Here is a 23923-nt window from a genome sequence, read left to right as displayed (position 1 = left end):
TCATTATTATGTCAAATGTTTGTGGTACCGACTCAAAACTAAATGAGATGTCACCAACTCTATTGTTTTAAGTTATGCTAACAAATTCATTGTTTTTAAAATCCGTATTTTTGCATGTACATTGAGTGAGTGATTGATTAATTTGATGCTACACAAAGATAAATAACATAACATTTTTCTAAACGAATCCAATCATTTAGTTAGATTTTTTGCACCCATTACTGAAATGGTTGTTCCAGTTTAAATGGCTTAGGTAGTCTCCTCACACTGTCACTAACCCTGGCAATCAATATGAATGCAGGTTGCAGGTGAATGGTGAATAAAAATGTCAACTGTTTGGCTGGATTCCAATAAGAATTACACATCATTTTGCAAGAATGATCCCCAATATCCAGAGCTTACCTTGCCATGGAGGGGCTACCAAGATGAGGCCAGTGTGGAGAGTATGAGGCTGAGGGAAGGAAAAGCGTAAAGCAACACCCTTGGCTAAGGGTGTGCAAGGAGTCAACCCTCAGTGGTGCTTCTACTGCTAGCATGAAGAACAACGGGCAGTACGCGTTTTCTTGCAATGACCGTATATCTCCCAGTGTCACGGTTGTCATAGGAATGAGCAGACCAAAGTGCAGAGCGTGTGTGTCGTTCCACATTTTATTAACACTGTGAAACAATGCAATATACAAATAAACTGAAATGACAAAACAACAAATCGTGACGCAGAGGTGAAACATACACTGACTCAAAAATAATTTCCCACAAACCCAGGTGGAAAAAAACCCTACTTAAGTATGATCTCCAATTAGAGACAACGAGGACCAGCTGCCTCTAATTGGAGATCATCCCAAACAAAACCCACATAGAAATACAAAACTAGAACATGAACATAGAAATACAAACATAGAAAAACACCCCCTGTCACGCCCTGACCTACTCTACCATAGAAAATAACATCTTACTATGGTCAGGACGTGACAGTACCCCCAAAGGTGCGGACTCCAGCCACAACTAAAAAAAAATTAAAAGGGAGGGGTAGGGAGGGTAACAAATGTCTATGGCGGCTCTGGTGCAGTACACAGAACCTTATCATCCATCGAATCATCCAGTAGAGGAGGCGGCTCTGGTTCGGGGCGTAACCCCCGCTCTGCCCGCTGATCCCTCCGCTTTTGCATCACCGGACCGTGGATCATCACCGGAGGTTCTAGACTGCAGACCGCCGCTGGAGGTTCCGGATTGCAGGCCGTCTCAGGAGATTCCGGACTGGAGGCCGTCGCCGGAAGCTCCGGACTGGGAACTGTCGCCGGAAGCTCCGGACTGGGAACTGTCGCCGGAAGCTCCGGACTGGGAACTGTCGCCGGAAGCTCCGGACTGGGAACTGTCGCCGGAACCTCCGGACTGGGAACTGTCGCCGGAACCTCCGGACTGGGAACTGTCGCCGGAACCTCCGGACTGGGAATGCGCACTGAAGGCCTGATGCGTGGGGCTGGCATAGGTGGTGCCAGACTAGTAACACGCACCTCAGGGCGAGTGCGGGGAGCAGGAACAGGACACCCCGGACTGGGCAGGAGCACTGGAGGCCTGATGCGTGGGGCTGGCATAGGTGGCGCCAGACTGGTAACACGCACCTCAGGGCAAGTGCGGGGAGCAGGAACAGGGCATACCAGGCTGGATAGACTCACTGGAGGCCGGGTACGTGGGGCAGGCACAAGATATACTGGACCGTGGAGGCACACTGGAGATCTCGAGCGTAGAGCTGGCACAACCCGTCCTGGCTGGATGCTTACTTTTGCCCGGGAAATGCGGGGCGAGGGCACAGGACGCACTGGGCTGTGAATACGCACTGGTGACACAGTGCGCAGCGCCGGCGCAGGATATCCTGGACCGAGAAGGCGAATTGGAGACCAGGAGCGCTGAGCTGGTACCACTCTTCCTGGCTGAATGCTCAACCTAGCTCGGCAAATGCGGGGCGCGGGCACAGATCGCACCGGGCTGTGAATGCGCACTGGCGACACAGTGCGCATCACTGCATAACACGGTGCTTGCTTCTTCATTCGCTCCCCATGGTAAGCACGGGGAGTTGGCTCAGGTCTCCACCCTGACTCGGCCAATCTCCTCGTGTGCCCCCCCCCCAAAATACTTTTGGGGGCTGCCTCTCGGGCTTCCGTCGTTGCCGTGACTCCCTCGCTGCCTCCACCTGCTTCCCCAGCAGGCTGTTGTATCTATCCAATACCTGCTCCCAAGTCCAGTCTATTCTTTCCTCCAACACCTCAAGAGACCAGGATGCCATCTCCTCCCGGGCACACTGCTTGATCCAGTCCTCATGCCCAAGCCGCTTGGTCCTTTTGTGGTGGGAGATTCTGTCACGATTGTCGTAGGAATGAGCGGACCAAAGTGCAGCGTGTGTGTCGTTCCACATTTTATTAACACTGTGAAACAATGCAATACACAAATAAACTGAAATGACAAAACAACAAATCGCGACGCAGAGGTGAAACATACACTGACTCAAAAATAATCTCCCACAAACCCAGGTGGAAAAAAAACCCTACTTAAGTATGATCTCCAATTAGAGACAACGAGGACCAGCTGCCTCTAATTGGAGATCATCCCAAACAAAACCAACATAGAAATACAAAACTAGAACATGAACATAGAAATACAAACATAGAAAAACACCCCCTGTCACGCCCTGACCTACTCTACCATAGAAAATAACATCTTACTAGGGTCAGGACGTGACACCCATGATCTGTTCCATCACCTGGGGAAGGAGTCTCCTTTCCCCTTGATGGGGATTCCCTCTGAACGATAAGTCAGCTCCTACATTCAAAACGTCCCCGGGACATGAGTTGTACATGTAGGGACAGTAGGTTTTCTCTGCTCCACAGAATAATCCTGACAGATAGTCGGTGTAAGAGCAGGAAGCGAGTGCCACCCTGGCGGTTGATGTACGCCACTACAGTCATATTGTCCATTCTGATCAAGCTATGACAATTCCAAAGGGAGGGTAGAAAGTGTTTTAGTGGAAGAAGCACTGTCAGCAGTTTGACGCAATTAATGTGAGAAATGCAGAGTTGTGGAGCCCATGCTCCGTTTATTGCATCTCCCTCGTGAACTGCGCCCCAGCCTGTGAGTGGCGCATCTGTTGTCACCATTTTTCCTTGATGCCACTATCCCTAGAGCCAGAAATAAAGATTGAGGGGATCTTCCAGTGACGGAGACCCAATTGAAAGCGGAAGTCAACTATATCTGGCAATTAAGGTGATGCCGTGTACACAGACGTTGTGCAAAAATCCAGTGCTGGAAGTCTCTCATCCTCAGTAGGCTGAGAGGTACTACTGAGATGGTGGACGCCATCAACCCCCGCACTCGGAGGCACGTCTTGAAATTGACCGAGCGTGCCAGGTGGAACAGGGAGAGGCACTGTTAGAACGGCGCGATGCAGTCTTCCCAAAAGTGTTGCTTGATTAGAGAGAGAAAATCCAGCATTACACCTAGGTATTCTATTTTCTGTGTTGGCACCAAACAGCTCTTTTTCTGATTGAGATTGAACTCGGAGAGGTGGGTTACAAGGGAAGCTGTGTCTCCTACCGCTCTGCTCCTGGGATGGGGAGCAAAGCAGGTAATCGTCTATGTTGGCGGAGCCTCTCAGCCCCTTGTTTCTCAGAGATGTGAGAGCTGCCACAACACACTTGCTGAACGTTCAAGGAGCTGTGCCTCGGGTAGCCATCCATGATGTTAGCCCATGATTTAAGAATGGGAGACAAACCACTTTGGGATACTCTGTGCACTCTCTGGTGGAGGGTGTTAGCAGCAAAGAAAAACACAATGGATGCATGACCAGGGGCCGGTCAGTCTAGTCAAGCCTGTATAGGGTTCAACTAAACGGGAGCGCGAACTAGTTATTCTAATCTTCCAGGTAGAAAAAAGTAGACAGTTGGATAGCTTGCCTTGCGGCGAACTAGCCAGGTTAGCTAAGCCGCACAGCTAAGATAGGCAAGTCTCTGCAGCTAGCCGTGTGAAGCTAGCTACAACAGGAGATTAATCAAGAAAAGCGTGAAGCAAATTCTTCCCCGAAGCAAAAACTTTTCCTTTCGGTAAAGTCACCCAACACAGACAAGAGCTTATAACCCTGCGCTCGGCGTCGTAACCTCAACAGCACATCTGTGATATGAACAGGTAAACTATTCAGGTGAGCCAAAAGTTCCATCCCACCTGAATAGGCTGAAATTCCAGGCATTTCTTTCAGACAGCTCTTGCTCAAAAAGGCATAATCCTTATTTTCACAATTTCAGTGTTATTTTGACCTCATGGTGTGGAAATATCATGAAAAAAACAACAGGAAATCACGTTTTTAACTGCACTGCCCCTTTAATGTCATAATAGAGCTCAGCCACTGAAATTATCCATGCTAGGCTGGGCTCAGCAGCCAGTACCACACACACACACACAACAGGCCTGCTATTGAAGAAACATGGTTTCTAAAGAAACACACGCTTCACATCCTTGCTTTTAACTAAACATGTGTTTAGCACATGAGCAGAGTTCTGGATCGTAATGTATGTTTGTAGTCATTGTATTGACTCATTTTATTGATAGATAGACCATCTTTGGTATTGTTCAGTATTCTGAAAACACAGACAAAACACCCACTGCCCCCAAAATACCAACCATATATATTTGTTGTAGAGAGAGGCAGGCTGCTGGGCCGAGAGAGAGAGAGAGAGAGAGAGAGAGAGAGAGAGAGAGAGAGAGAGAGAGAGAGATTGAGAGAGATCATGTCGACACTGGTTGTCACGACTCCTAACGAAGGTGGCTCCCCCTCCTGTTCGGGTGGCGCTCGGCACTCGTCGTCGCCGGCCTACTGGCTGCCACTGATTCCCTTTCCGTTTATTGTGTGCACCGATTCCCTTTCCGTTTATTGTGTGCACCTGTTTTTGGTTTGGGCTGATTAGCCGGGCTATTTTAGCCAGGAGGCCCGCCTGCTCTGTGTGCGGGATTATTTGATCTGTGTGTAGCTTGTGATTGCACGCTCATTTGTATTTTGAGGTGCGAGTGAGTATTTTGCGCCGACCTGTTCTGTCCCATGTGTTTGGGCACTTTGGTTTTGTGTGCGCACTCGTTCTCTGTTGGGGCGGCTTGTGTTTTGCCGTTTTGTGTTATTAAAAAACACTACCCTGCAGTCTCTGCTTCCTGACTCTGCACCCACTACGGCCAAGCGTTACACTGGTCTACTACCATTGTTGTTGGAATTGTTGTATTGCTGTTGTATTGTTGTTGGTCCCACCATTTATTTATATATAAATATATATATATTTTATGTATGTATAAATATGTATTTTTATTTAACTTTTTTTGTGGAATTGACAGAGAGAGAGAGAGAGAGAGAGCTTTTAAGGATTTGAGGGAATGAGTGTGTGATGAAATGAGAAGTGAATTGTTCCCTCGCTCAGTGGGCAGAGGTGTAAAATATTTATCACGCTTGTGCAGAGGCGAGGTGGGAACCTGCCATGGCATACAGAAACAGCCAGCAAGGCCTCTGAAAGAGACTGCTCTTAAAAGATTTTATATTATGGATCAGACCACAACCAGACAGAGCAGGACAGAACGCCAAGGTAGAGGAGGAGGAGGAGGACAGCAGGGGTATTGATTGAGAATGAAATGATAAGGGTCAGGGTTAAGGTGGAGGAGGAGGAGGAGGAGGAAGAGGACAGCATGGGTATAGATTGAGAATGGAAGGATAAGGGTCAGGGTTAAGGTGGAGGAGGAGGAGGAGGAAGAGGACAGTTGGACAATAGATTGAGAATGGAAGGTTGAGGGTCAGGGTTAAGGTGGAGGAAGATGAAGATGAAGAGGACAGCAGGTGTATAGATTGAGAATGGAAGGAGAAGGGTCAGGGTTAAGATGGAGGAGGAGGAGGAGGAGGAAGAGGACAATAGGTGTATAGATTGAGAATGGAAGGAGAAGGGTCAGGGTTAAGGAGCAGGAGGAGGAGGAGGAAGAGGACAGCAGGAGTATAGATTGAGAATAGAACGATAAGGGTCAGGGTTAAGGTGGAGGAGGAAGAGGACAGCAGGAGTATAGATTGAGAATGGAAGAATAAGGGTCAGGGTTAAGGTGGAGGAGGAGGAGGAGGAAGAGGACAGTAGGGGGTATAGATTGAGAATGGAAGGATAAGGGTCAGGGTTAAGGAGGAGCAGGAGGAGGAGGAGGAGGAGGAGGAGGAGGAAGAGGACAGTAGGGAGTATAGATTGAGAATGGAAGGATAAGGGTCAGGGTTAAGGTGGAGGAGGAGGAGGAGGAGGAAGAGGACAGTAGGGGGTATAGATTGAGAATGGAAGGATAAGGGTCAGGGTTAAGGTGGAGGAGGAGGAAGAGGACAGCAGGGGTATAGATTGAGAATGGAAGGATAAGGGTCAGGGTTAAGGTGGAGGAGGAGGAGGAGGAGGAGGAGGAGGAGGAGAAGGAGGAAGAGGACAGCATGAGTATAGATTGAGAATGGAAGGATAAGGGTCAGGGTTAAGGTGGAGGAGGAGGAGGAGGAGGAAGAGGACAGCAGGAGTATAGATTGAGAATGTAAGGATAAGGGTCAGGGTTAAGGTGGAGGAAGAAGAGGACAGCAGGGGTATAGATTGAGAATGGAAGGATAAGGTTCAGGCTTAAGGTGGAGGAGGAGGAAGAGGACAGCAGGGGTATAGATTGAGAATGGAAGGATAAGGGTCAGGGTTAAGATGGAGGAGGAGGAGGGGAAGAGGATAGCAGGGGTATAGATTGAGAAAGGAAGGGTAAGGGTCAGGGTTAAGGTGGAGGAGGAGGAGGAAGAGGACAGCAGGAGTATAGATTGAGAATGGAAGGATAAGGGTCAGGGTTAAGATGGAGGAGGAGGAGGAGGAAGAGGACAGCAGGGGTATAGATTGAAATGGAAGTCGGTTAAAAGAGGAAGAGGACAGCAGGGGTATAGATTGAGAATGGAAGGATAAGGGAGGAGGAGGAGGAGGAGGAGGAAGAGGAGGACATCGGGGGTATAGATTGAAAATGGAAGGATAAGGGTCAGGGTTAACGTGGAGGAGGAGGAAGAGGACAGCAGGGGTGTAGATTGAGAATGGAAGGAAAAGGGTTAAGGTGGAGGAGGAGGAGGAGGAGGAGGAGGAAGAGGAGGACAGCAGGGGTACAGATTGAGAATTGAAGGATAAGGGTCAGCGTATAGGTGGATGAGGAGGAGGAGGAGGAAGAGGACAGCTGGACAATAGATTGAGAATGGAAGGTAGAGGGTCAGGGTTAAGGTGGAGGAGGAGGAAGTGGACAGCAGGGATATAGATTGAGAATGGAAGGTTGAGGGTCAGGGTTAAGGAGGAGGAGGAGGAAGAGGACAATAGGTGTTTAGATTGAGAATGGAAGGAGAAGGGTCAGGGTTAAGATGGAGGAGGAGGAGGAAGAGGACAATAGGTGTATAGATTGAGAATGGAAGGATAAGGGTCGGGGTTAAGATGGAGGAGGAGGAAGAGGACAGCAGGGGTATAGATTGAGAATGGAAGGATAAGGGTCAGGGTTAAGATGGAGGAGGAGGAGGAGGAAGAGGACAGCAGGGGTATAGATTGAGAATGGAAGGATAAGGGTCAGGGTTAAGGAGGAGGAGGAGGAGGAGGAGGAGGAAGAGGACAGCAGGAGTATAGATTGAGAATGGAAGGATAAGGGTCAGGGTTAAGGTGGAGGAGGAGGAGGAGGAGGAGGAGGAGGAGGAGGAGGAGGAGGAGGAGGAAGAGGACAGCAGGAGTATAGATTGAGAATGTAAGGATAAGGGTCAGGGTTAAGGTGGAGGAGGAGGAGGAGGAAGAGGATAGCAGGGGTATAGATTGAGAAAGGAAGGATAAGGGTCAGGGTTAAGGTGGAGGAGGAGGAGGAGGAAGAGGACAGCAGGAGTATAGATTGAGAATGGAAGGATAATGGTCAGGGTTAAGGTGGATGAGGAGGAGGAGGAGAAAGAGGACAGCAGGGGTATAGATTGAGAATGGAAGGATAAGGGTCAGGGTTAAGATGGAGGAGGAGGAGGAGGAAGAGGACAGCAGGGGTATAGATTGAGAATGGAAGGATAATGGTCAGGGTTAAGGTGGAGGAGGAGGAGGAGGAGGAAGAGGACAGCAGGGGTATAGATTGAGAATGGAAGGATACGGGAGGAGGAGGAGGAGGAGGAGGAGGAGGAAGAGGAGGACATCGGGGGTATAGATTGAAAATGGAAGGATAAGGGTCAGGGTTAACGTGGAGGAGGAGGAAGAGGACAGCAGGGGTGTAGATTGAGAATGGAAGGAAAAGGGTTAAGGTGGAGGAGGAGGAGGAGGAGGAAGAGGAGGAGGAGGAGGACAGCAGGGGTACAGATTGAGAATTGAAGGATAAGGGTCAGGGTATAGGTGGAGATTGGAGGAAGGGGACAGTAGGGGGTATAGATTGAGAATGGAAGGATACGGGTCAGGGATAAGGTGGATGAGGAGGAGGAGGAGGAAGAGGACAGCTGGACAATAGATTGAGAATGGAAGGTTGAGGGTCAGGGTTAAGGTGGAGGAGGAGGAAGTGGACAGCAGGGGTATAGATTGAGAATGGAAGGTTGAGGGTCAGGGTTAAGGAGGAGGAGGAGGAAGAGGATGCAGGGTCTCCGCTGAGTCTATCTCTACTCACATGAGGAGATATTGATCAGCTCACAGCCTGTGGTCTCTGTCAATCAGCTGGTGCCCACATGCCCCACACGCTGTACATGAGCTGATTGGCTAAGAGCAACTAGCTGGTCCTGCACTGGCTAATAAGGTTCGATGCATGCTCTTGCATCCCTATAAATGGACGCACTCCCGATGGCCGTTGCCTTCAGTGCAGATAAGAGGTGGATTTACAGCAGTGTGTTCATGGAGTGTGTGGGTCTAAGTGAGTAGTGGTTATTCCTGTTATGGCTGAGATGTGTGTGTGTGTGTTTACTATTACTGTTAGCAGTAGCTTCTCTTAGTACTCTCTGTATGTTATTACTGGGTTATATTACATGTTCAGGTAACATGTTTCTTTATATTTATACAGTCCATTTCTATACATTCACTGTTATTTAATGTATAGTTTATTCATTATTTCTCTTTTTCTGTTCTTTCACACCATTTCCATGTTCTTACCCCTGCTATGCAATGCAGTTTGCTGTGCGTGTTAACTTTTTTTGTGTGCATATCAACCATAACCACTGATATGACCCTTAAAATGCAGATACTGCACTCTGCCTTTGTATGGCCTTAAAGAACTATATGGGTAATGCAAAGGCAAAGTGCAGTATCTACAATCTCAATGTGTTTATCCAACTTGTTGTTTTTCTAACTACATTACAAAGGAACGTCTTGATTAGTGTTATGTTAGCTAGCTACATAGTTGCCTTTGTACCATGATAAAGGTGTAGTACTGAAACTATCGAGGTTACCTAGCCAGCTACACTTTCAAACACAGTCAACAACGCAGCCACTGCTAGCTAGCCTACTTCACCAGCCAGCAGTACTGTATCATTTTAGTCATTTTAGTCTAAGGTTTTTGCAACGGAAGCTTAACTTTTTGAACATTCGAGACGTGTAGTCCACTTGTCATTCCAATCTCCTTTGCATTAGCGTAGCCTCTTCTGTAGCCTGTCAACTATGTGTCTGTCTATCCCTGTTCTCTCCCCTCTGCACAGGCCATACAAACGCTTCACACCGCGTGGCTGCTGCCACTCTAACCTGGTGGTCCCAGCGCGCACGACCCACGTGGAGTTCCAGGTCTCCGGCCAACAAGGCAGAGTTCATCTCAGCCTATGCTACCCTCCAGTCCCTCGACTTCTTGGCGCTGACGGAAACATGGATTACCACAGATAAGACTGCTACTCGTACTGCTCTCTCCTCGTCTGCCCACGTGTTCTCGCATACCCCGAGAGCATCTGGCCAGCGGGGTGGTGTTACTGGAATCCTCATCTCTCCCAAGTGGACTTTCTCTCTTTCTCCCCTGACCCATCTGTCTATCGCCTCCTTTGAATTCCATGCTGTCACAGTTACCAGCCCTTTCAAGCTTAACATCCTTATCATTTATCGCCCTCCAGGTTCCCTTGGAGAGTTCATCAATGAGCTTGACGCCTTGATAAGTTCCTTTCCTGAGGATGGCTCACCTCTCACAGTTCTGGGTTACTTTAACCTCCCCACGTCTACCTTTGACTCATTCCTCTCTGCCTCCTTCTTTCCACTCCTCTCCTCTTTTGACCTCACCCTCTCACCTTCCCCCCCTACTCACAAGGCAGGCAATACGCTTGACCTCATCTTTACTAGATGCTGTTCTTCCACTAATCTCATTGCAACTTCCCTCCAAGTCTCCGACCACTACCTTGTATCCTTTTCCCTCTCGCTCTCCTCCAACACTACTCACTCTGCCCCTACTCGGATGGTATTGCGCCGTAGCAATCTTCGCTCTCTCTCTCCCGCTACTCTCTCCTCTTCCATCCTATCATCTCTTCCCTCTGCTCAAACCTTCTCCAACCTATCTCCTGATTCTGCCTCCTCAACCCTCCTCTCCTCCCTTTCTGCATCCTTTGACTCTCTATGTCCCCTATCCTCCAGGCCGGCTCGGTCCTCCCCTCCTGCTCCGTGGCTCCACGACTCATTGCGAGCTCACAGAACAGGGCTCCGGGCAGCCGAACGGAAATGGAGGAAAACTCGCCTTCCTGCGGACCTGGCATCCTTTCACTCCCTCCTCTCTACATTTTCCTCTTCTGTTTCTGCTGCTAAAGCCACTTTCTACCACTCTAAATTCCAAGCATTTGCCTCTAACCCTAGGAAGCTCTTTGCTACCTCCCGTGTGGCTCAGTTGGTAGAGCATGGTGTTTACAACACCAGGGTTGTGGGTTCGATTCCCACGGGGGACCAGTAGGGGGACCAGTACGGAGAAAAAAATGTATGAAATGTATGCATTCACTACTGTAAGTCGCTCTGGATAAGAGCGTCTGCTAAATGACTAAAATGTAAATGTTCTCCTCCTTCCCGAATCCTCCTCCCCCTCCTCCCTCTCTGCGGATGACTTCGTCAACCATTTTGAAAAGAAGGTCGACGACATCCGATCCTCGTTTGTTAAGTCAAACGACACCGCTGGTCCTGCTCACACTGCCCTACCCTGTGCTTTGACCTCTTTCTCCCCTCTCTCTCCAGATGAAATTTTGCGTATTGTGACCGCCCGCCGACCAACAACCTGCCCGCTTGACCCTATCCCCTCCTCTCTTCTCCAGACCATTTCCGGAGACCTTCTCCCTTACCTCACCTCGCTCATTAACTCATCCTTGACCGCTGGCTACGTCCCTTCCGTCTTCAAGAGAGCGAGAGTTGCACCCCTTCTGAAAAAACCTACACTCGATCCCTCCGATGTCAACAACTACAGACCAGTATCCATTCTTTCTTTTCTCTCCAAAACTCTTGAACATGCCGTCCTTGGCCAGCTCTCTTGCTATCTCTCTCAGAATGACCTTCTTGATCCAAATCAGTCAGGTTTCAAGACTGGTCACTCAACTGAGACTGCTCTTCTCTGTGTCACGGAGGCTCTCCGCACTGCTAAAGCTAACTCTCTCTCCTCTGCTCTCATCCTTCTAGACCTATCTGCTGCCTTTGATACTGTGAACCACCAGATCCTCCTCTCCACCCTCTCCGAGTTGGGCATCTCCGGCGCGGCCCACGCTTGGATTGCGTCCTACCTGACAGGTCGCTCCTACCAGGTGGTGTGGTGAGAATCTGTCTCCGCACCACGTGCTCTTACCACTGGTGTCCCCCAGGGCTCAGTTCTAGGCCCTCTCCTATTCTCGCTATACACCAAGTCACTTGGCTCTGTCATATCCTCACATGGTCTCTCCTATCATTGCTATGCAGACGACACACAATTAATCTTCTCCTTTCCCCCTTCTGATAACCAGGTGGCGAATCGCATCTCTGCATGTCTGGCAGACATATCAGTGTGGATGACGGATCACCACCTCAAGCTGAACCTCGGCAAGTCGGAGCTGCTTTTCCTCCCGGGGAAGGGCTGCCCGTTCCATGATCTCGCCATCACGGTTGACAACTCCATTGTGTCCTCCTCCCAGAGTGCTACGAACCTTGGCGTGACCCTGGACAACACCCTGTCGTTCTCCACTAACATCAAGGCGGTGACCCGATCCTGTAGGTTCAAGCTCTACAACATTCGCAGAGTACGACCCTGCCTCACACAGGAATCGGCGCAGGTCCTAATCCAGGCACTTGTCATCTCCCGTCTGGATTACTGCAACTCGCTGTTGGCTGGGCTCCCTGCCTGTGCCATTAAACCCCTACAACTCATCCAGAACGCCGCAGCCCGTCTGGTGTTCAACCTTCCCAAGTTCTTTCACGTCACCCCGCTCCTCCGCTCTCTCCACTGGCTTCCAGTTGAAGCTCGCATCCGCTACAAGACCATGGTGCTTGCCTACGGAGCCGTGAGGGGAACGGCACCTCCGTACCTTCAGGCTCTGAAGTGCCCAAACGAGTGCCCAAACGAGTGCCCAAATGAGTGCCCAAACGAGGGCACTGCGCTCATCCACCACTGGCCTGCTGGCCCCCCTACCTCTGAGGAAGCACAGTTCCCGCTCAGCCCAGTCAACACTGTTCGCTGCTCTGGCACCCCTATGGTGGAACAAGCTCCCTCACGACGCCAGGACAGCGGAGTCAATCACCACCTTCCGGAGACACCTGAAACCCCACCTCTTTAAGGAATACCTAGGATAGGATAAAGTAATCCTTCTAACCCCCCCGTCCCTAAAAGATTTAGATGCACTATTGTAAAGTGGTTGTTCCACTGGATATCATAAGGTGAATGCACCAATTTGTAAGTCGCTCTGGATAAGAGCGTCTGCTAAATGACTTAAATGTAAATGTAAATGTTTATTTAATGGTTTAATGTGGTTATGTTTTCATGTTTTGAATATTGTATTGTAGTAACCCTGAAGCATCATTTCGCTATTTGGCTGGACAGCAAATAAACTTTAAAGCCATTTTCTCAGTTTCCCTGTTTACGTAGCTCTTTGCCTTTGTATGGCAGAGCGGGTACCTGCAGCCAAAACAAGGTGGAACAAATCCAAAGTGCAATCATGAATATAATTGAATGAGGACACTTTGTCACAAGATAAAACAGAAAGTAGAAAGCCTGATTTCAGTCATAACAAAATGTTCACCAAAAGTGTAGTTTTTGCTTTTGTAGGGCAGCATAAACGTCATTAGGCCTTTAGTTATGGCCTAGGTCTGATAATCTGGGATCATGATTAACATATTGCAAGTCACAATAAGCTGGTTTGGAAAGTGATCAGTTATTCCTTTCAGAATCCAGCCAGAGAGAGGATAACCAACCACATGCATTCAGAACAACTGCTATGGTGGAGAACTACACAAACAAGACCACCTAAACCATGTAAATCGCAACAACCATCTCAGTAATGGGTGCAATATATCCAACCCCTAACAGATTGGATTCGTTTTGAAAAATGCAAGTTATTTATCTTTGTATAGTATAAGATTAATTAATCAATGTGCATGCAGAAACATTGATATTTAAAAAAATATATTCTAAAAGTCAGCCTACAACAAAGCATTCTGGGAACAATGATAATAAGGCCCTTCCCATGTCTTTCTCACTATGAACGAGTTAACGGAAGTGAGCTCAACACAGTTGATTAACAACAACACCACGCAGTGTTGATTCCACTGTGATTCAAATAACACTTCATTTATACACCGCATGTAGTGGAAATGTCAATCCAACTTGTGTTAAGCTCACTAGAATCAACACTCAGAATTAACACTTTTTACCTTAACACTGAGATTTTCACACTAGCAAATTTGCTGTTACACATAATGGTGTTGATCCTCTCGGAGGTAGGCCTTGTCTGCCTCCTGACTGCAAGATCCTCTGCAATGGCTCTACCTCACAAGGTAAGGCAGCGTTTCCCAAACTCTGTCCTGGGGACCTCAAGGGATCCACATGTTGTTTTTTGCCCTCATTATCAAGCTTTGATTATTTGACTCAGCTGTGTAGTGCTAGGAAAAAAAACAAATGTGCACCCCTTGGTATAGGAAACACTGAGGTAAGGCCTAGAGACAATGTTCGTGATCAGTAACATTAAATGCACCTACAGTGCATTCAGAAAGTATTCAGACCCCTTGATTTTTTCCAAATTTTGTTACGTTAAAGCCTTACTCTAAATATAATTAAATTATTTTAGAGTAAGGGTTTTTCTTTATTTAGACTTTTTTCTACATTGTAGAATAATAGTGAAGACATCAAAATTATGAAATAACACATATGGAATCGTGTAGTAACCAAAATTGTTAAACAAATCAAAATATATTTTATATTTGAGATTCTTCTTAGTAGCTAACATTTGCCTTGATGACCAAGTTGTAGCTTCATACCCGAGAAGACTCGAGGCTGTAATCGCTGCCAAAGGTGCTGCATCAAAGTACTGAGTAATGTCTGAATACTTATGTAAATGTGATATTTAAATTTTTATATATATTAGCAAAATCCTAAAAAAACTGTGTTAGCTTTGTAATTATGGGGTATTGTGTGTAGATTGATGAGGAAAAACAACAATTTAATCAATTTTAGAATAAGGCTGTAACATAACAAAATGTGGAAAAAGTCAAGGGGTCTGTATTCTTTCCTAATGTACTGTACGTGAAAATATTTCACTCATATACCCAAATTGAAATCTACGGAGACGTTGCTTTCTATCACGTCTCTTCTCACTCTCTTCTCTATACAGTCTATAACGAGCCCAGGGGTGGAAAAAGTACCCAGTTGTCATATTTGATTAAAAGTAAAGATACCTTAATAGAAAATGACTCAAGTAAAAGTGCAAGTCACCCAGTAAAATACTTATTGAGTAAAAGTCTAAAAGTATTTGGTTTTAAATATACTTAAGTATCAAAAGTAAAAGTGCAAATACTTTCAAGTTCCTTATATTAATCAAACTAGATGGGGACGTATATATATTTTATTTTAAATAACTGAAAGCCGTGGGGCACACTCCAAAACTCATAATTTACAAATAATGCATGTGTGTTTGGTGAGTCCTCCAGATCAGAGGCAGTAGGGATGACCAGGGATGTTCTCTGTCTAGTGAGTCCTTCAGATCAGAGACAGTTGGGATGACCAGGGATGTTCTCTGTTTGGTGAGTCCTCCAGATCAGAGGCAGTAGGGATGACCAGGGATGTTCTCTGTTTGGTGAGTCCTCCAGATCAGAGGCACTGGGGATGACCAGGGATGTTCTCTGTTTAGTGAGTCCACCAGATCAGAGGCAGTAGGGATGACCAAGGATGTTCTCTGTTTAGTGAGTCCTCCAGATCAGAGGCAGTAGGGATGACCAGGGATGTTCTCTGTTTAATGAGTCCTCCAGATCAGAGACAGTTGGGATGACCAGGGATGTTCTCTGTTTAGTGAGTCCTCCAGATCAGAGGCAGTAGGGATGACCAGGGATGTTCTCTGTTTAATGAGTCCTCCAGATCAGAGACAGTTGGGATGACCAGGGATGTTCTCTGTTTGGTGAGTCCTCCAGATCAGAAGCAGTAGGGATGACCAGGGATGTTCTCTGTTTGGTGAGTCCTCCAGATCAGAGGCACTGGGGATGACCAGGGATGTTCTCTGTTTAGTGAGTCCACCAGATCAGAGGCAGTAGGGATGACCAAGGATGTTCTCTGTTTAGTGAGTCCTCCAGATCAGAGGCAGTAGGGATGACCAGGGATGTTCTCTGTTTAATGAGTCCTCCAGATCAGAGACAGTTGGGATGACCAGGGATGTTCTCTGTTTAGTGAGTCCTTCAGATCAGAGGCAGTAGGGATGACCAGGGATGTTCTCTGTTTGGTGAGTCCTCCAGATCAGAGGCAGTAAGGATGACCAGGGATGTTCTCTGTTTGGTGAGTCCTCCAGATCAGAAGCACTAGGGATGACCAGGGATGTTCTCTGTTTAGTGAGTCCACCAGATCAGAGGCAGTAGGGATGACCAGGGATGTTCTCTGTTTAGTGAGTCCTCCAGATCAGAGGCAGTAGGGATGACCAGGGATGTTCTCTGTTTAGTGAGTCCTCCAGATCAGAGGCAGTAGGGATGACCAGGGATGTTCTCTGTTTAGTGAATCCACCATATCAGAGGCAGTAGGGATGACCAGGGATGTTCTCTGTTTAGTGAGTCCACCAGATCAGAGGCAGTAGGGATGACCAGGGATGTTGTCTTGATAAGTGTGTGTATTGGACCCTTTTCCTGTCCTGCTAAGCATTATAAATGTAACGACTACTTTTGGTTGTCAGGGAAAATGTATGGAGTAAAAAGTGCATTATTTTCTTTAGGAATGTAATGAAGTAAAAGTAAAAGTTGTCAAAAATATAAATAGTAAAGTACAGATACCCCCCAAAACTAGTTAAGTTGTACTTTAAAGTATTTTTACTTAAGTACTTTACACCACTGATGGAGGCCTACAATCTATGGAGCCTATTGTCATATAGTCTATTACCACTTAGTCTTCTACCAGTGGATGTTTATAGCTTCATTCATCACTGAATATTTTATGATGCATTTGATTGCATTTACCTTTCGGGTGGGGTGACTTGTCAGTTGTTTATCAATCCACATGAGTTTAACCCTATACACATTTGGTAAATAGTCAGCAGTTTCTTTAAAATACAGAATAAGATGAATAAGACCAGGCACAAATAGGCTAGTATTTTATTAGAGGTCATCAGAAGAAATACAGGAAGAGGATGGAAGGCGTTCTTAGCGCTGTTGGTGAGTGTGTAATTGCGTCAAATGACCAGAGTGTGGCGCCTAAGTTCCGTCATCAAGGTTTTGGTCTCGTCTCTCAGTTGCTCAGAGGTGCAATTCAGTAGCTGACACGGCTAATACTTTACTTTTAGGTTTGACCCATACCAGAATTTATAATGATTTTTGTAAACAAATCGTTGAAAGATTTAAGCAAAATATCCCGCTCTTCAAATGTTAAGTAGTAGGTTATATTAAAAAATATCCAACATATTTGGCATACTTGTGTACTCAATTCAACAGGTTATGAAAATAGTTACAATGATTGAAAATTGGGTTTTAAACTCTGGAAAAAGCACTAAAGGGACCAGGTGAGAACACAGAATAGTGCCACAAGGCACCGTTAGTTTGTTGACGCCCTCGACTAGCCCCTTCCACCTCCCCCTTCTTATACTCTCCACACACACACACACATGCACACGCACCGGCGTGAAATCCAACTACTCAACTCGAAAGCTGGCGGTAGAATAAACCTAAACCACCCCTTTCATACACAAAGCACTCATTGGGGACAGAAAACCATGGGATGCCGGAGCCCGCAGCTTACCTACGCAGTTTTCAAAGTGGACCGAGCTTGAAGCCATTCCTTGTATTTAAAGGTATCCGTGATATCCGGTGACCCAGTGTAGACCGTTCTAAGGACATTTTCTTGCCGTTTCTCGAGTGCTATTTTGTTTTTGACACAATGGGGTGCTGCAGCGGTCGATGCACGCTCATCTTTCTCTGCTCGATTCAGCTGGTGAGTGGTGGCCCGTTACTTCTGTAGCCTAACACGACAAGTGGAATTTGCCCTGTTTCTTATGTTTGTTTAGACATTTGAAATCGGTTTTGGGTGAAACACACATTTCTTTTAAATAATTTTTTTGTAATTTTACTTCGAACATTGGCCAATTTTACTACCGGTGCTTTCGTGTGTGGATTTATTAGTCTAGTTATGGTGCTAACTTATGGAGGATACACATAACTATTTGGCGTCAAGTATTATGTGCCCGAACTAACCTACACCTGTAGCACACTGTTTTGTTCGTTCACCCTGTCGGTTACACGAGGATAGGCTACTCTGCGATTTATGTGGGACATATGGCAAGACTCAAGAGTGGTGTGAGCATTCTGCACTGCACGCCCTCAACCACAAGCTACAGTGTGGTCCTCCTAGTCCTAATGCCAGATCATGTTTATACAAAATGTATATATATCTGGCACCACTATGGCATTATCCCTCTGGGCACATACTGGTTGAATCAACGTTGTTTCCACGTCATTTCAATGAAATTAAGTTGAACCAACGTGGAATAGACGTTGAGTTTAAATCTGCGCCCAGTGGGCAGCCACCGGGTTAAATTACATGACACTTTTTCAAAGACGTGTTCTCACACTTCTGCTTATTTTACTGTAGCCTACAAGTGTGTACTGTGATCCAATGTTTGTGACCATTGACACAGTGGCCTGTTGGTGTTTTGTGCAACACTAGCACCATTGTGTCTTCTCAGCAAAAGTCATTAATGTGTGGCACATCAGAGTACATCAGTCAAACCACTTTCACACAGTGAGTTGGTGTGTGTGATCCCATCTCAGTGAAAATAAATCAACATGGTAGTTTTGAGGGCAAGCTTCCATCTGTCCCAGAAGCACCATGAGAACCTGTGATCCACAATGCAAAAGGCCATCAGCAAGTTGAAAGCTGCTGGAAAGAGATTGTTACCCGGTTGTGATCAGTGTGAGACTTGACATTTTACACATAGTAGCTGTGAACTTGTTGTTAGTGCCCCCTCCCTATTCTGAATTTTGTCATCTCTCTCTCTCGCTGTCTCTATCTCAATTAAAATCAATTCAAAGGGCTTTATTGGCATGGGAAACATGTTTACATTACCAAAGCAAGTGAAATTGTTTATTTAACTTTTGTTTATAATCTATCAGAAATGAACAGTAAACATTACACTCACAAAAGTTTCAAAAGAATATACATTTCAAATGTTATATTATGGCTATGTACCTTGTTATAACAATGTGCAAATTGTTGAAGTACAAAAGGGAAAATAAATAGACAGATAAATATGGGTTGTATTTACAATGGTGTTTGTGCTTCACTGGTTGCCCTTTTCTTGTGGCAACAGGTCACACATCTTGCTGCTGTGATGGCACAGTGTGGTATTTGACCCAATAGATGTGTGATTTTATCAAAATTGGGTTTGTTTTCAAATTCTTTGTGGATTTGTGTAATCAGAGAGATATGTGTCTACAATATGGTCATACATTTGGCAGGAGGTTAGGAAGTGCAGCTGTTTCCACCTCATTTTGTGGGCAGTGTTCACATAGCCTGTCTTCTCTTGAGAGCCAGGTCTGCTTATGGCGGCCTCTCTCAATAGCAAGGCTAAAAGTGTATTTTTCCATTATATAGACACATCATATGTGTTTTAATCAAATCAACTATATGCACTGAGCTTGTCAGATTTTTTTTTTAAGCGAACTGTTTGATGAAATAATTAAGATACACAAATGACTCGATGCATACATGTGTCATGTAATTGATTTGATTGTGCCGGACCTGGCTCTGAGTTGCTGTGCTGTGTTAAAAAAAAAGACAGCGAGTGACTTTGTGATTAGCACCCGCTGTCTCTCTCTCCTCCCTGCTGCATCGACCACCACAGAACATTAACAGTGTGTATCGCGCTGTCCGTGTTGCTGAAGCTGCAACATAATTACAGCCATTTCTGATTAAAAAGTTATGTTACCAAAATCTCTAATTTGTTTAGGAAAAACGATGGTGGTTATACAAGGCTGCTATACTAAGGTCTACAGCTCGATGGTGGTTATCCAAGGCTGCTATACTAAGGCCTACAGCTCGATGGTGGTTATCCAAGGCTGCTATACTAAGGCTTACAGCTCGATGGTGGTTATACAAGGCTGCTATACTAAGGTCTACAGCTCGATGGTGGTTATCCAGGGCTGCTATACTAAGGCCTACAGCTCGATATTGGTTATCCAAGGCTGCTATACTAAGGCCTACAGCTCGATGGTGGTTATACAAGGCTGCTATACTAAGGTCTACAGCTCGATGGTGGTTATACAAGGCTGCTATACTAAGGCCTACAGCTCGATGGTGGTTATACAAGGCTGCTATACTAAGGCTTACAGCTCGATGGTGGTTATCCAAGGCTGCTATACTAAGGCTTACAGCTCGATGGTGGTTATACAAGGCTGCTATACTAAGGTCTACAGCTCGATGGTGGTTATCCAAGGCTGCTATACTAAGGCTTACAGCTCGATGGTGGTTATCCAAGGCTGCTATACTAAGGCTTACAGCTCGATGGTGGTTATCCAAGGCTGCTATACTAAGGTCTAGTCGAGGTGTTGATACAAGGCTGCTATACTAAGGTCTACAGCTCGATGGTGGTTATCCAGGGCTGCTATACTAAGGCCTACAGCTCGATGGTGGTTATACAAGGCTGCTATACTAAGGTCTACAGCTCGATGGTGGTTATACAAGGCTGCTATACTAAGGTCTACAGCTCGATGGTGGTTATACAAGGCTGCTATACTAAGGTCTACAGCTTGATAGTGGTTATACAAGGCTGCTATACTAAGGCCTACTAATGATATTACTTATTATAATAATGATGATCATAATAATAACAATAAGAAGGAGATCAAGGAAAATCAAGGGTTATCATTATTATAAATATGATATTTCTGACAATTTGGACAGTGTAAAAGAACACTAAATAAATGATAAAGAATACCAGAGAGGCTGATCTAATTGAGGAGTGTACAGCCTTGATTACAGTATGGAAAATATTAAAAATAGACATTTGTGAAATTGTTGCATGTGGCTTGGTGCTCACGGAATCAGTAGGCTATTAAACAAACAGGCAACAGAAACAGGATCTGTCTCATTTCTGTAGAGATATATGGATGATTTATAAAGCCAGGCACATTTAACACTAGGCTATTGATTATAGACCTAATTAAGTTGGGCTTTGCTTCTCTCCTCACTTTTCTTAGACAATTAAGGCAAGAGCTGTTTTCTCGTCTCCTAACTCTTCTGCTGCCTCCGCCGCATTGTTCTCAACACCCAATATGCTGGTTAACTTTACTATTATGCACATAGCAACATGCTCTAAGAAAAGGCGCCAATTTAACAGCGCACTGATGCGTTTCAGAACTGTAGACAGCGATCACTATCCAACACGGGAGAAATTGCATTTGTTATAAAATAATATAATTGTTATTTGTGTTGCATCATTGTTCTTACATAGTATAACCATATACAATTTCAGTAGCATGTCTTAGACTGATGGACTGTGCCATCCCCACGGCTTCCACAGTGGATCAGTCCACTCAGACAGGCGCGACCAACAGCCTATCGACCACTAAATGGGGTCAGCCCTAGTCTTAATTCTGTTCTGCATGCATTATTTGGTGTTTTACATTGTACACAGAGGACGTTTTTGTTTAAATTCTGTGGTCTTAATTTGGTGTTTGTCACATTTTGTGAATTATTGGTTAGTGAGCACAATGGGTTCTATAATTGATTCAAGTATTTTTTTGCCATATCCTAATTGGAATTCTATGTTCCTTTTGATGGCGTAGATTAGGAGGTCCTTCTTGCTTTGTCTCTCAGATCGTTCATAGCTTTGTGGAAATTACCTGTGGTGCTGATGTTCAGGCCGAGTTAGGTATCGTTTTTTGTGTACTCTAGGGCAACGGTGTCTAGATGGAGTTTGTATTTGTGGTCCTGGCAACTGGACCTATTTTGGAACACCATTATATTTGTCTTACTGAGATTCACTGTCAGGGCCCCAGGTCTAATGTAAATTTTGTTAGCGAGTCATTTTAAGCACTCTGGCCTTGGAGGCCTGTGACGGTCATCAAAAGGAGTAGACCAAGGTGCAGCGTGTTGAGTGCTCATGATAAATATTTATTTTTAACTCAGAACACAAAAGCAAAATAACAAACAAACGGAAAACGAACGTCACGTTCTGCAGGCTTTACAGAGCTGTGCAAAAACAAGATCCCACAAACCCAGGTGGAAAAAACACCTACTTAAGTATGATCTCCAGTTAGAGACAAGGACCAGCTGCCTCAAATTGGAGATCATGCCAAACACCAACATAGAAATACAAAAACTAGAACCTAACAACATAGAAATAGAAAGCATAGAATAAACATAGAAATACAAAATCTAGAATGCCCACCCAAATCACACCCTGACCTAACGAAAGTAGAGAAAATAAACGGCAATCTAAGGTCAGGGAGTGACAGTACCCCCCCCCCCCCAAAAGGTGCGGACTCCCGGCCGCAAACCTATAGGGGAGGGTCCGGGTGGGCATCTACTCTTGGCGGCGGCTCTGGTTCGGGGCGTAGCCCCCACTCTGCCCGCTAATCCCTCCGCTTTTGTGTCTCCGGAGGAACCAGACCGTGGATCATCGCCGGAGGCTCAGAACTGGAAACCCCCGCTGGAGGTTCTGGACTGCCGACCGCCGCTGGAGACTCTGGGATGCAGGCCGCCGCTGAAGACTCTGGGATGCAGGCCGTCTCAGGAGGTTCCGGGCTGGGGACCGTCGCTACAGGCTCCGCGCCATGGATTATCACTGCAGGCTCCGCGCCATGGATCATCACTGGAGGCTCCGGGCCATGGATCATCACTGGAGGCTCCGGGCCATGGATCATCACTGGAGGCTCCGGGCCATGGATCATCACTGGAGGCTTCGTGCCATGGATCATCACTGGAGGCTTCGTGCCATGGATCATCACTGGAGGCTTCGTGCCATGGATCATCTCTACAGGCTCCGGGCCATGGATCATCACTGGAGGCTTCGTGCCATGGATCATCACTGGAGGCTTCGTGCCATGGATCATCTCTACAGGCTCCGGGCCATGGATCATCACTGGAGGCTTCGTACGTGGAGCCGGAATAGGTCTCACCGGACTAGAGACCGCCACAGGAAAGGAAGACCCAGAGTTACCTCTGCTGCAGAGGATACGTTCATTAGAGTTACCAGCCTCAGAAATTGCTGGCCAAATAAATGCTTCACAGAGTTCAAGTAACAGACACATCTCAACATCAACTGTTCAGAGGAGACTGTGTGAATCAGGCCTTAGTGGTCGAATTGCTGCAAAGAAACCACTACTAAAGGACACCAATAAGAAGAAGAGACTTGCTTGGGCCAAGAAACACGAGCAATGGACATTAGACCGACGGAAACCTGTCCTTTGGTCTGATGAGTCCAAATTGGAGATTATTGGTTCCAACTGCCATATCTTTGTGAGACGCGGTGTGGGTGAACGGATGATCTCTGCATGTGTATTTCTCACCGTAACGCATGGAGGAGGAGGTGTGATGGTGTGGGGGTGCTTTGCTGGTGACACTCTCTGTGATTTATTTAGATTTCAAGGCACACTTAACCAGCATGGCTACCACAGTATTCTGCAGCGATACGCCATCCCATCTGGTTTGTGCTTAGTGGGACTATCATTTGTTTTTCAACAGGACAATGACCCAACACACCTCCAGGCTGTGTAAGATCTATTTTTACCAAGAAGGAGGGTGATGGAGTGCTGCATCAGATGACCTGGCCTCCACAATCCCCCAACCTTAATCAAATTGAAATGCTTTGGGATGAGTCGGACCGCAGAGTGAAGGAAAAGCAGCCAACAAGTGTTCAGCATAAGTGGAAACTCCTGTTGAAAAAGCATTCCAGGTGAAGCTGGTTGAGAGAATGCCAAGAGTGTGCAAAGCTGTCATCAAGGCAAAGGGTGGCTAGTTGAAGAATAGTTGATTCCATATGTGTTATTTCATAGTTTGGATGTCTTCACTATTATTCTGCAATGTAGAAAATAGTAAAAATAAAGAAAAACCCTTGAATGAGTAGGTGTGCTAAAACTTTTGACCGGTAGTGTATGTTCTGAAATTTGTTCCACTAATTGGTCTTTTGACACATTGAGACCATGTCATGATTGGGTCGATTCCTCTCCTAGTGACCAGCTAGATTACCACATGGGATTTCTTTCTGAACTAATTTCTAATCTACCCAGCCAGCCCAGACCATTCTTTCACACAGACAATACTCTGTTGTTAGTGTGTGATGATC

The 23923-nt window shown here is 46.1% G+C and overlaps 1 protein-coding gene and 1 non-coding gene across 5 annotated transcripts in view; both read left to right on the top strand.

Annotated features, from left to right (window-relative positions):
• Nucleotides 1-10828: 10828 nt before the first annotated feature.
• Nucleotides 10829-10898, top strand: trnav-uac (transfer RNA valine (anticodon UAC)). Its single transcript has one exon. It is a non-coding gene; the product is annotated as a tRNA-Val (tRNA).
• Nucleotides 10899-17236: 6338 nt separating this feature from the next.
• The window catches only part of LOC106600545 (sodium/potassium-transporting ATPase subunit beta-1-interacting protein 4), a 135730-nt gene continuing 129043 nt past the window's right edge, over nucleotides 17237-23923 (top strand). For all 4 annotated transcript variants that reach the window (XM_014191978.2, XM_014191977.2, XM_014191975.2 and 1 more), the window contains exon 1: nucleotides 17237-17571. In XM_014191978.2, coding sequence (XP_014047453.1) covers nucleotides 17518-17571 — 54 coding nt within the window. In that variant the 5' untranslated portion in view covers nucleotides 17237-17517. The remainder of the gene's footprint in view (nucleotides 17572-23923) is intronic.

The sequence above is a fragment of the Salmo salar genome, chromosome ssa03, assembly GCF_905237065.1.
Source record: "Salmo salar chromosome ssa03, Ssal_v3.1, whole genome shotgun sequence".
NCBI lineage: Eukaryota > Metazoa > Chordata > Actinopteri > Salmoniformes > Salmonidae > Salmo > Salmo salar.
Note: the sequence above shows the minus strand (reverse complement) of the source record. Positions and strands in the feature narration are given on the sequence as shown.